The sequence below is a fragment of the Colletotrichum gloeosporioides genome (genome assembly GCF_011800055.1).
Source record: "Colletotrichum gloeosporioides strain Lc1 chromosome Unknown consensus_84, whole genome shotgun sequence".
Taxonomy (NCBI): domain Eukaryota; kingdom Fungi; phylum Ascomycota; class Sordariomycetes; order Glomerellales; family Glomerellaceae; genus Colletotrichum; species Colletotrichum gloeosporioides.
Genome location: NW_025544729.1, coordinates 836,575 through 849,293, shown reverse-complemented (window position 1 = coordinate 849,293; position 12,719 = coordinate 836,575). Strand labels below are relative to the sequence as shown.

Genomic DNA, 12,719 nt, shown 5'->3' with positions numbered 1-12,719 from the left:
CCTCTCTTGCCAACAACCTTTTAAATCCAAGTCAACACCAACCACTTCGACCCTTTCGCTCTTCACTCTTCACGAAATTCCTCTACATCAACAATACCCCAACAATCCAAACGAAGCGTCCAGCATCTCTTTTTCTAACGAGAACTTGATCGCTGCTACTTTCTAACCGGAACACACCACAACCGGTCTTCGCGAATACGACTTTTTTGATACCCCACCACGCAACAACAACACCACACCTTCACATCACCACAACACACATTCACAATGGCTTCCGGCAAGGCTATTGGTATCGACCTGGGAACGACCTATTCAGTACGTACTTTGTTAAACTCCCCGAATTTTTTTGTGTACAGGAAGCTAACTTCAAATCCATTGCACTGGATTTTTTGCCAATGACAAGATCGAGATCATTGCCAACGACCAGGGTAACCGCACCACCCCTTCCTATGTCGCCTTCAACGACACCGAGCGCCTGATTGGTGATGCCGCCAAGAACCAGGTCGCCATGAACCCTCACAACACCGTCTTCGACGCCAAGCGTCTGATTGGTCGCAAGTTTAACGACTCTGAGGTTCAGGCCGATATGAAGCACTTCCCCTTCAAGGTCGTCGACAAGAACAGCAAGCCCGTCATCGAGGTTGAGTTCAAGGGCGAGACCAAGACCTTCACCCCTGAGGAGATCTCCGCCATGGTCCTCACCAAGATGCGCGAGACTGCTGAGGCCTACCTTGGTGGCCAGGTCACTAACGCCGTCATCACCGTCCCCGCCTACTTCAACGACTCTCAGCGTCAGGCCACCAAGGACGCTGGTCTCATTGCCGGCCTCAACGTCCTCCGTATCATCAACGAGCCTACCGCCGCTGCCATCGCCTACGGCCTTGACAAGAAGGCTGAGGGTGAGCGCAATGTCCTCATCTTCGATCTCGGTGGTGGTACTTTCGATGTTTCTCTCCTGACCATTGAGGAGGGTATCTTCGAGGTCAAGTCCACCGCTGGTGACACCCACTTGGGTGGTGAGGACTTCGACAACCGTCTCGTCAACCACTTCGTCAACGAGTTCAAGCGCAAGCACAAGAAGGATCTGTCCTCCAACGCTCGTGCTCTCCGCCGTCTCCGCACTGCTTGCGAGCGTGCCAAGCGCACCCTGTCCTCTTCCGCCCAGACCTCCATCGAGATCGACTCCCTGTTCGAGGGTATCGACTTCTACACCTCCATCACTCGTGCCCGTTTCGAGGAGCTCTGCCAGGACCTCTTCCGCTCCACCATCCAGCCCGTCGACCGCGTCCTGTCCGACGCCAAGATCGACAAGTCCCTTGTCCACGAGATCGTCCTGGTCGGCGGTTCCACCCGTATCCCCCGCATCCAGAAGCTCATCTCCGACTACTTCAACGGCAAGGAGCCCAACAAGTCCATCAACCCCGATGAGGCTGTTGCCTACGGTGCCGCTGTCCAGGCTGCCATCCTGTCTGGTGACACTTCTTCCAAGTCCACCAACGAGATCCTGCTTCTCGATGTTGCCCCTCTTTCCCTCGGTATCGAGACTGCTGGTGGTATGATGACCAAGCTCATTCCCCGCAACACCACTATCCCCACCAAGAAGTCTGAGGTCTTCTCCACCTTCTCCGACAACCAGCCTGGTGTCCTTATCCAGGTCTACGAGGGTGAGCGTCAGCGCACCAAGGACAACAACCTCCTCGGCAAGTTCGAGCTTACCGGTATCCCCCCCGCTCCCCGTGGCGTTCCCCAGATCGAGGTTACCTTCGATGTCGACGCCAACGGTATCATGAACGTCTCCGCCGTCGAGAAGGGCACTGGCAAGTCCAACAAGATCGTCATCACCAACGACAAGGGCCGCCTGTCCAAGGAGGAAATCGAGCGCATGCTTGCTGAGGCTGAGAAGTACAAGGATGAGGACGAGGCCGAGGGCCAGCGTGTCGCTGCCAAGAACGGTCTTGAGTCTTACGCCTACTCTCTCCGCAACACTCTCTCCGACTCCAAGGTCGACGAGAAGCTTGACGCCGATGACAAGGAGAAGCTCAAGGCTGAGATTGACAAGGTCGTCACCTGGCTCGACGAGAACCAGCAGGCTACCCGCGAGGAGTATGAGGACCGCCAGAAGGAGCTTGAGGGCATTGCCAACCCCATCATGATGAAGTTCTACGGCTCTGCTGGTGGTCCCCCTGGCGGTGCCCCTGGTGGCTTCCCCGGTGCTCCCGGCGGCGCTCCCCCCGGCAACCACGACGACGGCCCCACCGTCGAGGAGGTCGACTAAATTGATACCCTTGATGAGATCTTTCCTTAGAGTCGCAGTCTTGGGTGTGACAACATGGTGGTTGTCACTGGGTTTCACGACTAGACTTTTGCTTTCTTTGCATTTATGAAATCACGATGGGAAAAGCACGGTTACGCATGGGATCAGATGTATTCTAGTTCGGCCTCCAGGTTCAGGACGCCTAATACAAGAACGTTAAATAACTTCAAGTGCCTATTGCAATGTGATGTTTGAACAGTACTGACTGCCTGGATATCTGACTACCTTATCCACATTTGACTACCTTGTTTACTTTGAGCTTGAGTCTAGCTCAACGTTGGTTCAAAAGCGCAGTGGAGTTGATGTAGTCACGATACTTGACATGGGTCTCGCATTGGTGATTGAATGAGAGTGGATTCCTACATAAAACATTACCAGTACAAGAGACGCCACCATTTCTAACACGCCAATGATTCATGCAGATGCTCCTTCAATGCCCAGACCCGTCCTGATTTGACGCCGCCTATCCATCTCCATCCTTTGCCATTCCTCGTCGTCGAGTGTTGGCTCCTCAAACTTCTCCGTAAAGGCTGTTCCCGGTGGGACCTTGGTTGTCCTCGCCTGCCAAATATCCTCGCTGTTCGGCTTGCCATCACCGTACTTGTCGTGCTCCTTCCGGCGGTAGTGCGCCTTTATTGCCTCCTCCTTCATCGTTCCTGTATAACTCTTGATCCTCATGCAGAACCAAAAGTCCTCCCAGTGTTCGCTGCATGATCGCATGGTGCCGTATCGGTAGATGTGGTTCCACTGGCCGCCGACGGACTGGCAGTGGAAGGCCATGTCGAAGGCCTGGCGGCAGGACATCTCTGTCGGGAGGAGGGTTTCGGAAACTGAATTGGGGTCGGCGGGTGGCGTGATCGTGCGGTTGTTGGTTTGGGAGGGGGAGTTGGGGGAGGACTTGAGTGAGAACCACGACGAGGATGATGACGATTTGGAGGGCGCCGTTGATGAAGATGGTGTTGGTTCGGGGGCTGCTGGTTGTTCCTGCTTGCCCTCTGACTGGAACATGGCAATGAACTTCTGGATCTCGGGGTCAATGTCGGAATCATTCGACGTTGTACTCGATGATGGCGGGGTCGACGCGGGAGCTTGGGAAGCTTGTCCCGGCGCGGGAGACTTGGGGGGAGACGGCGAAGCCCAGAGCCAACCCATTTTGACGGATTAAAGAAGTAAAGTAGTTTAGAAAGAGGAAGAAGTCAAAGTTTGAGGTCTCAACGTCTCGGTCAGTTCATGAAGCGCTTAAGAATGAGGGGGAGCCGGCTATCACTACCCTTCGATGACCTCCCAGACAGCGCGCCGGGCCAATGAGTGCTTGCATTATTTTTGCCGTGCTGCAAGTGCTCTAGTGGGGCATGTCGGTGCGGATGATGGTGTTTCCGGGGCTGTTCAGCGCCGAATAAGGTTATGGCGGGGGACAAGCGACGGACGGGGGACATGGTCCAGCTAGCCCTTGGCAGTGGGACTCGGAGCAATGATATCATTCCACGCGTGAAGCGCTCGTGGGGAGCTAAGGAAAAGTAGCTCACATTTCGCACAGCTTGAATTTCCAGCTTCCTTTCCTTCCTCTTCATCGCTTCTGAGAGCACCATGTGAATATCCCAACGGCACCGGCGATGTTATCCAGCAGAGCGATGTTTCGCTCTGGCCGGGCAGTCAGACAGACATGGGTCCCTGCTCGGCCATTCGCTCGACCCCAGTTCCAGTTGCAGGGCTCGATCGTGCACGCGACAAGAGCATGGGAGAGTACTTCGACGGGCGACGAGAAGTCTGGGCATATTTCGACGTCCCAGAGCGAGTCGATTCTCTTCTTGGACAGTAAGTCCCCTCTGAAGACATATTCACCGTCCTGCTGTGCTGCTGGTATTGGCATAGACTGTGGGATAATGAGCTGATCTCCGTTGCAGACCTCTTCCCCCTGAAGCTCACTCACCTCCTTCGATCACGAGCCTGGCAGTCAGACAAAGATTTTGGAGACCTTCTGCAGCGCTTCGAGAGCTCGAGCTTTGGAGTTGGTGATCCAATCGGCTTGGTGAAGCGAGCTATACCCGACGACTTACCCATCAAGATCACAGAGATCCTGCCACGGTTTAAAGACGGTGGAGTTTACGTCAAGTTCAGTCATGGATCAGATGTGCAGCCAAAAGATGTCGAGAGTAAGTAGACTTGAATAGAAGCTTCTATATTGGGACAAGTCTAACATGCCAACTAGACTCTCTCGCACGAACGCTAGAAAAGAACCCCATCCGCCCTTGGTTCAATCCCTTCCGCGGAGTTCGAGCTGGACTTGTAAGAGGTGTTCCCTGGCTTGAAGACCTCTTGCGGTTCCCGAAGAGCCGCATCAAGATCGAGTTCACTGGAAAGGATGCCGGCGGAGAAGCCGTCGAGCTTTCGCAGGAGGACATTTACAGCATCTTCCGCAAATACGGCAAGATTGCGGAGATCACGTCCCAGCCTTCCGACTCCAAGGTCCTGCCCAAGTATGCGTACATCGACTTTTCACTCGTCCGCGACGCCATCATGGCCAGAAACTGTCTGCACGGCTACGTTGTGGGCGAAGCTCTAGGCGGAGGCAAAAACGGTACAAAGCTCCGTCTGTCATATGAGCAAAAGGTTAAGCCACACAACATCTGGAACTGGCTTTCCAACCACCCCAGAATCGTCATTCCTGTTGTTGCCGCTCTTCTTGCCGCCATCACCGTCGCTGTCTTCGACCCTATCCGCGAGTTCTTCGTCAAGGCCCATATCCAGCACTCTTTCCGATTGTCAGACAACAAATTCTACAAATGGGTCAAGAGCCAGACCTCCGACATCATTTCTTCCTTTGCACGCAAGAAGACCGACAAGGCTAGCTTCAACGCCGTTTGGCAACACCGCAGAGACCTTATTGAGCAGATCCAAACCTGGTTGTTGGAAAGTTCTGACACCTTTGTTGTCGTCCAGGGTCCTCGAGGATCGGGCAAGAAGGAGCTTGTTACGGATCAAGCCCTCAAGGATCGTAAGAATGTTCTTGTTATTGACTGCAAACCCATCACCGAAGCCAGAGGCGAGAGCGGCACCATCAAGCGCCTCGCCAACGCCGTGGGATACAAGCCTGTCTTCGCGTTCCTCAACAGCATGAGCAGCATGATCGATCTCGCGGTTCAAAGCACTACTGGAGTCAAGGCCGGATTCTCTGAGACTCTCGAGTCGCAGGTAGTCAAGATCTTGCATACGACCGCGGAAGCTCTCAAGGAAGTCTCACTCGCCGGACGCCACAAGGATGGCAAAGATGCCGATCTGTCCGAGGACGCTTGGCTAGAAGCACACCCCGATAAGCGCGCTGTGGTTGTCATCGACAACTTTCTGCACAAGAACGAATCCAGCATTGTATACGACAAGGTCGCCGAATGGGCTGCCATGATGGTTCAGAACAACGTCGCCCATGTGATCTTCTTGACGGACGATACGGCATACTCCAAGTCTCTGTCCAAAGCTATGCCAGACCGAGTTTTCCGCCACGCTGCTTTGGGTGATCTCTCCCCTGATGTCGCTAAGAAGTTTGTCATCAGCCGCCTGGAAGAGGACGAGCTCGAGAAGGTGCGGGAACATTCGACCGAGGCACAGCAAGAAAAGGAAGGCAAAGCCCCAGTACAGCCAGAGGTGAAACCTGATCTTTCGGAGCTCGATGCTGCCATCGGTATCCTGGGCGGCCGACTCACCGACCTTGAGAACCTGGCCCGGCGTCTGAAGGGCAGACAAAGCCCCCAAAAGGCCGTCGAGGACATCATCAACCAGAGCGCTACCGAAATCGTCAAGATGTACCTCTTGGGTGGCAAGGACTCTGTCGAGGGCAAGAAGTGGTCTACCGAGCAGGCATGGTATCTTATCAAGGCCCTCGCCTCGCATGATGCTCTTCGCTACAACGAGGTTCTTCTCTCGGACACGTTCGGTTCGTCGACCACGCCCGGTGCTGCAAACGGAGAGTCCGCGCTTGAGGGGCTCACCAACGCCGACCTCATCACCGTTGAGACCTACAACGGCCGCCCGCAGACTATCCGCCCTGGCAAGCCGATGTACCAGGCCGCCTTCAGCATGCTTCTCGAGGACCGCGTTCTGAGGGCCAAGATGGACCTTGCTCTCCTGAAGGAGCTGGCTAAGGTTGAGGCCAAGACAATTGAGAAGGCCGAGGGCGAGTTGGCCCTGTTGGGAAGCCTGCCGAAGCAGCCTTCTCAGACGGGCTCACGCGTATCCTACCTCCTTGACAAGATTGAGGGCAGCCAGGCCAAGATTACCCAATTCGAGAAGGAGATTGCAGGCTTGAAGAAGGTGCTCAAGCACAACTACTAAATAACTTTACGTCTGGCGGAGATGCATAAGCAACTGAATTGACCCGACGGGCTGGGATTATAACAGAACCGGCGGTTGATACCCTCCTCAATTTCCTGTCATAGTTTTGTAGAATTATGAATGGATTCTACTCATTAAATGTCTTCATTTTCGATGCTGTTGTCAATCGTGCTGTCCTGGTCTCTGTCGTCCTGGTCTCTGTCGTCCTGGTCTCAGTCATTATCCTCGTCTCTGTCATCGTCCTCATCTTTGTCATCGTCCTCATCTCTGTTATCGTCCTCATCTCTGTTATCGTCCTCATCTCTGTCGTCCTCGTCTCTGTCATCCCCGTCTCTCCTTCCTAGGTAAGTTCCAGCGGTAAATATAGTCTTTGAGATGCTGGTACTGGATCGGATTCTCACAGCTTTGCAGAGCTGCTACCTCAGTTCAGGGGGCGTCATAGGCCTGGGTCATTGGACTTTGGGGGTAATTCTCAGATGAAAAGGAAGCAGCCTGACAAGCCCTTCCAAAAGGGGACCGGGTCAGAAATTTTGCCCTGTGACAAAAGATTCTCTTCCGAGAGGAGGGCCTCAGAGGTTTCAATTTCTGAGAATCACAACACTGTGAATCTTTCAAAATGAGCATCATCGCTGGCGACCACTTTGGCGGTCCCATGTTTGTGATCCCACCACCCCTTACGGACGACGAAATCCGCGTCCTCAGTCAGTATCTTATCCCTATCGTGTGTTCCTTCGCTGACCATCATAGTCGCCCAGGCCGCCGCCGACAACGCCGCCAAGAAGCTCGCTGAGAAGCCCGCCAAGATGAAGACCAAGAAGCGCGCCCACAAGGGCGCCTAGGTTTCGCCGGTGCCTTTCGGGCCAGAGCTCCCATGTACGTTTCATCATCATCAGCCTGATTGTTCCTCATATTCACCATGCGGTGTTCTTCGCCGTCCTCTTCCACGCCCCTTGAAAGTCGCACATGTCCATCTTGCTCGCAGCCTGCATGCATCTCTTAATGTCAATGCAATATAGACCGGGAACTGACGAGTCTGGACATTTAGCACACAAAAGAAGGAGATGCCCGGGACCGACGTAAGTCATTCACGTTGATTGTTGGGGAAGAAATATGGCGCTAATGTATATATAGTAACCCTGACATTGCCGAGGAGAACCCATCGTCGAAGAATCACACGAAAACCCAGGTATGTTTCTTCCAACAATGTCCGCGAGTGGTCCGCTAAGTCTTCTTGTCTTCAGTGAACTTTACTTCATCAATCGACCTCGCAAAGTCATGGATGGCTTTCATCACTATATAGTGAATGAGAGAGTAAATGAGAATGGTGTTCAGGGCAAACCAGGGCTAGACACGCAGCCTACTCTTCCGAAGCTCAACATGACTTTTCTAAGGCAAGACAGGAACGGTATTAGCAAATGGGACTATCGTCGTGAATGGCGTGCCATTTTGAAAATCTCGATACCTAGATTTCACGTGTGTTCGGCAGGATCCGGCGTAAGTCGTTGTCAGTGATTCCGCACCAGGTCCGCATCCCCCGCGGGCGGATGAGTAGTTAGAGAAATTCGAACTGCGACGAACTGCCAGTATCCCCCACGGGGAGGTTGAGGGTCCAGTGGGGAGGCAAGCAAAACACTTCATTGGCTAGGTAGCTGCACTTCGTTTTTACTTCCCTGGACTCAAGATGACACGACTCAGGATTACATATCGGCCGGGAAGTCGGCCGAGGACCAAGATAGCCTGAGACGACACTGATCATGGGAACGGCCAGGGCGGCGACTCTGGCTTGTAGCAAGCACACAAGTCCTAGCAGCGGCCAATGTAAGAAGCCATCGAGGGGAGTGTCGATTTGATGCCCTGATAACTACAAGCTTTGCGGCGAAAAGACAAGCCTTTAAGAGGCTTGGCAGTCTCTCGGCATTTCTAGGCACTCTACAGGCTCCTTCAATGGAACGTCTTGACCATCGGCCGAATTCATCCTTGCGACAGCTTCTGTGACGGATCACTGCGGTGAGTATTTCAAGGAGACGGCTTACGACGCACAAGAAATTTGGAGCTATGTCTGAAATCAGCGAATGACTATTTCCAGCCATCTCCAATCCATTGAGCCGAAACCCGGCAACGGATATAATATCGCATAATCTCTACGGCGTACCTAGATAATTCGCCCAGGTCGGCTTGCAAGTGGAGACCAGAAGAACCATAGATCTTCGTAAAGACCAATAGTGAGGGCATTGTCGAAAACCAGTGACGTCGCCATGCGGGCGTTAAATGAGGAGAGAAAGGTCAACCCCGGTCTTGCAGACTCGGTTTGCATTTAGATCCTCGTCCACAGTCATTCTCCGCTTCCAACTGCCAGGAATGCTAGGAATCAATTTTCCCTCAAGGTCGGACTACAACATAGGCGCGTTCTTGCAGTGGAGATGAAATGTTGTTAGTATGGGCTGGATCTGAGGGATCTCTTCTCTATCTTGGCTTCGAAATTACCCCGAGGCAATGTAGGTCGTTGAGAATAGTGAACTATTCGGCAGAATGAACAATCCGCACTCCGAAAACACCTCTGGCAATTGACCAAAGACGTAGAGATACTCTGCAAACATGGTACAATTGGCACTATTCTCATCATTAACCGAATGCGCTTGCCAGGGCAATGACAGCCGCCGCGACACCGCATCAGCTGGCTGAGTTTTCCGGGGGACATTGTGCTTCTGACGGTACTTGTCTTATTGGCTCCCCGTTTTGATTAGTGTCAAAAGTTTGGCCAGGGATTCCTGTAATGCACGACACGGACGTCGTCTGTAACGTCTGTCTGTGAGTGGGTAAGGTGCTGGAGCGTGCTCGTCCTGGGGAAGTCTGGGGAAACGGTTAAGCTGAAGAAGACGAGACCAACGCCAGCATAACGGTCAGAATCATTCGGACGGCCAGCTCGATTTATGTCTTGGGCTAGTCCATAGGGAAGGACTTGACTTTGAATTCGTGCTACATTCACAGCTGGTATCACTGTATGTTGATCTTCCTCACGAGGAACGACACCGAGGATACAAGCGCTGGCTTGCGGCTGAGATCTCATGAACGGTCAGCATCTTTTGGACTTATCCAACTTACGCACCTCGGTGGAGCACTGTTACATTATGTCAATGACACCAAAAGCGTATGAGGCCAACAGCAGCTAGACTCGTGTATTCGCTCTCGCAAGTAGTCTAGCTGTACAAAACAATCGTACCGATCAGCTCTGGTGAGAGCAGTTCACCGCCCTTGCGCGGTCTAAGCAGTTCACCAACCGGAGGAAGTGACCAGCTCCCTGTCACCAACCCGGCGGATCCATCATCTGGGAATGTTTGGAGTTCCCCATGACGCCCAAATAGGGTGCCGATGGGTTTGCGGGGGAAGGTGGTTGCGCCGTTCTCTTACCCAGCGACGTGGGATGAATGTCTGTGCCATCCACGTATAGTAATGAGTGCCCATCCCATTTCCATCTCGTATTGAATTTTAGTGGTTGCACAGTCATCTACATCTCGAGCGCGACTACTTTGGCGAGTGTTGGGCTCACTTGGCCAAGCAAGAGATCGGAATAATCATTCCACGGGCACTGGTGACTGCCACTTACACCGATCTTTGAGATACTGGGTAGTTGGATATACTCATCTCGTCGCAATAACGGCGGATGAGAAACGCGCTGGCGGGGCCGACCCGTGAGAGAATCTCATCCTTCACAAATTCCATTGACTAATAGGACTAGATCGGCCGGCGTCGAGGTGTCGAACATTGAAAAGTCCCGCCGAGGGTCCCAAGCAACCGTAGACCTGAACGACAACAAAGAGGCCAAGTCCGTTCCCTTGAGCCGTTCTCAAATACATACTGACCTCCGCTCAGGATCAAGAACCCTCTGCTTGGAATCAACCGTAGCGAGCTCCTCCGCGATGTGGAACACTTCACCCACGACAAGAGTCTCGACGAGTATCTCCCCATGCTTAAGAAGGGCGCTTTGGTCGCCCAAGACCCCACCGGCTACGAAGAGATAGCCGGCGCTGAGGCTCTCGAACCGGATGAGATTCAAGTGTTGCGCGACGAGGTTCTGCACAAGTGGCGCATTCCCAAGATTCTCTACCTCACCATTATCACCTGCTCCATCGGCGCCGCTGTACAGGGTTGGGATCAGACAGGAAGCAACGGCGCCAACTTGTCGTTTCCAACGGTCTTTGACATTGGATCGAATTCGCATCATGATACTCTTCTTGTCAGAAACAATGCTACAATGAATTGTAGGCGAAGGACTGACATGGGTTTTAGGTTGGTCTAGTCAACTCAGCGCCATACATCGGTAAGACTCAAGGACGACATTGAACGTAAACGATTTGAAATTGACACTTCCAGGCTCGGCGTTCATCGGCTGCTGGCTCTCTGATCCATTGAACAACTTGGTTGGTCGTCGTGGGACCATCTTCTTCGCCGCCAACTTCTGCATCTGGGTGTGTAGCCAACTCCCCATTTCCGCCACAACAAGCCTGTAATTGGGGCTACATTTTCTCAGACATGAGAACAGATTTTGGCTTGTCGTCTTCTTCTCGGTATCGGTATGGGCGCAAAGGCCAGCACCGTCCCCATCTTCGCGGCCGAGAACTCTCCTGGTATGCATCCGGACATAACAACCGTGCGCTCAACAACGATGCTAACTGGGACTTCCAGCACCCATTCGAGGAGCTCTCGTAATGTCCTGGCGTGAGTTTTCTGAACTTTTGCGTCTTATATCATTACCCTTTTCAAGCTGCTTTTTCGCCAACTTCATCCTCGTCCACCTCTAACACTACCACCCCCTTCTCGTCAACCGTACTTCTTCACAATCTCTATATAGCAATGGTCTGGGCTTTTTTCTAATTATAATTATAACTCTAGAAATGTGGACAGCCTTCGGGATCCTGGCTGGAACTGCTGCTAGTTTAGCTGTTGGTGAAGTGGGAGATATAGCATGGCGGTTGCAGCTTGGTTCAGCCTTCATCCCGGCTGTCCCACTTGCTCTGCTTATATACGTATGCCCCCAGTCTCCCCGTTGGTATATCAAGAAGAACCAATACGGAAACGCAATGAAATCGCTGCTTCGGTTGCGGAACCACCCGATCCAGGCGGCTCGGGACTTATACTACATCCATATCCAGCTTCAGGTCGAGGCTGAGATCATTGGACGATCCAACTATGCCAAGCGGTTTATCGAGCTGTTTACGATTCCCCGTGTCAGACGGTGAGTTACGAAGCTCTTCTAAAGATGAAAAATGAAAGAGAAACTAACATGGTTGATACAGAGCCACATTGGCTTCGTTCACCGTCATGATTGCCCAGCAGATGTGCGGTACGCACTACAATCAACGCTCGAAGTTTAATGGCAACTGGAAACTAACTGAGGGATAGGAATAAACATCATTGCTTTCTACTCGTCGACAATCTTCAAGGAGGCGGGCACATCCGAGTTCAACGCCCTCCTCGCCTCATTCGGCTTCGGCATGGTCAACTTCCTCTTCGCCTGGCCCGCCATCTGGACCATCGACACCTTTGGCACATTTTCCCCTTGTCGCATCGTGAAGTCGGCATGGCCTGGGTGGTTGCAACATGCCTCTTCTGGGCCGCCGTGCTCTCGATTTCCTTTTCCATCATGCTGGCAGACCTCGGCGTGCTCAGCTCTTTCTGCTTCTACGCAGGACTGAACGTGATAGCCTTCGTCGTGATTATAAACATTCTTCTCCTCCCTAAGCTAAGCAACCAGCTAACATGCCACCAGTTCTTCTGGGTCCCCGAAACCAAGCAGAGAACACTCGAAGAGCTCGACTACGTCTTCGCAGTCCCAACAAAGCTCTTCATGCGGTACCAGGTCACCAAGGCCTTGCCGTACTGGTTCAAGCGCTGGATCCTCTGGCAGCGCGACGCCATCCTCGAGCCGTTGTACAAGTTCGACCTCACGCACGAGGACCACCACGCCGCCGACGACGACAAGGCGCAGGTCGAGTTGCGGGACAAGAAGCACGACACCTCGTAAGTCTCTTTGCGTTTCGTAAACACGAGATGTACGTTGCGTACGTCACTTTGGGATCGT

The 12,719-nt window shown here is 52.9% G+C and overlaps 4 protein-coding genes across 4 annotated transcripts; 3 read left to right on the top strand and 1 right to left on the bottom strand.

The window, feature by feature from the left end:
- Positions 1-267: 267 nt before the first annotated feature.
- Positions 268-2,275, top strand: GCG54_00002315 (Heat shock 70 kDa protein; the record flags this gene model as incomplete). Its single annotated transcript, XM_045402410.1, has 2 exons — positions 268-315; positions 404-2,275. The coding sequence occupies 2 exons, from the start codon at positions 268-270 to the stop codon at positions 2,273-2,275; spliced, it is 1,920 nt and encodes a 639-aa protein (XP_045258772.1).
- A 453-nt stretch (positions 2,276-2,728) lies between these two features.
- Positions 2,729-3,466, bottom strand: GCG54_00002314 (uncharacterized protein; the record flags this gene model as incomplete). Its single annotated transcript, XM_045402409.1, has 1 exon — positions 2,729-3,466. The coding sequence occupies one exon, from the start codon at positions 3,464-3,466 to the stop codon at positions 2,729-2,731; it is 738 nt and encodes a 245-aa protein (XP_045258771.1).
- On the top strand, positions 3,051-6,640 carry GCG54_00002313 (Mitochondrial escape protein 2; the record flags this gene model as incomplete). Its single annotated transcript, XM_045402408.1, has 4 exons — positions 3,051-3,346; positions 3,942-4,129; positions 4,219-4,467; positions 4,524-6,640. 4 exons carry the CDS (start codon positions 3,051-3,053, stop codon positions 6,638-6,640), a joined length of 2,850 nt encoding a protein of 949 aa, XP_045258770.1.
- Positions 6,641-10,009: 3,369 nt separating this feature from the next.
- GCG54_00002312 (Solute carrier family 2 facilitated glucose transporter member 2) lies at positions 10,010-12,662 on the top strand (the record flags this gene model as incomplete). Its single annotated transcript, XM_045402407.1, is given in 11 exon segments — positions 10,010-10,067; positions 10,269-10,329; positions 10,377-10,463; positions 10,511-10,874; positions 10,928-10,958; positions 11,012-11,106; positions 11,181-11,265; positions 11,531-11,873; positions 11,935-11,981; positions 12,041-12,199; positions 12,214-12,662. The coding sequence occupies 11 exon segments, from the start codon at positions 10,010-10,012 to the stop codon at positions 12,660-12,662; spliced, it is 1,779 nt and encodes a 592-aa protein (XP_045258769.1).
- Between the last annotated feature and the right edge of the window lie 57 nt (positions 12,663-12,719).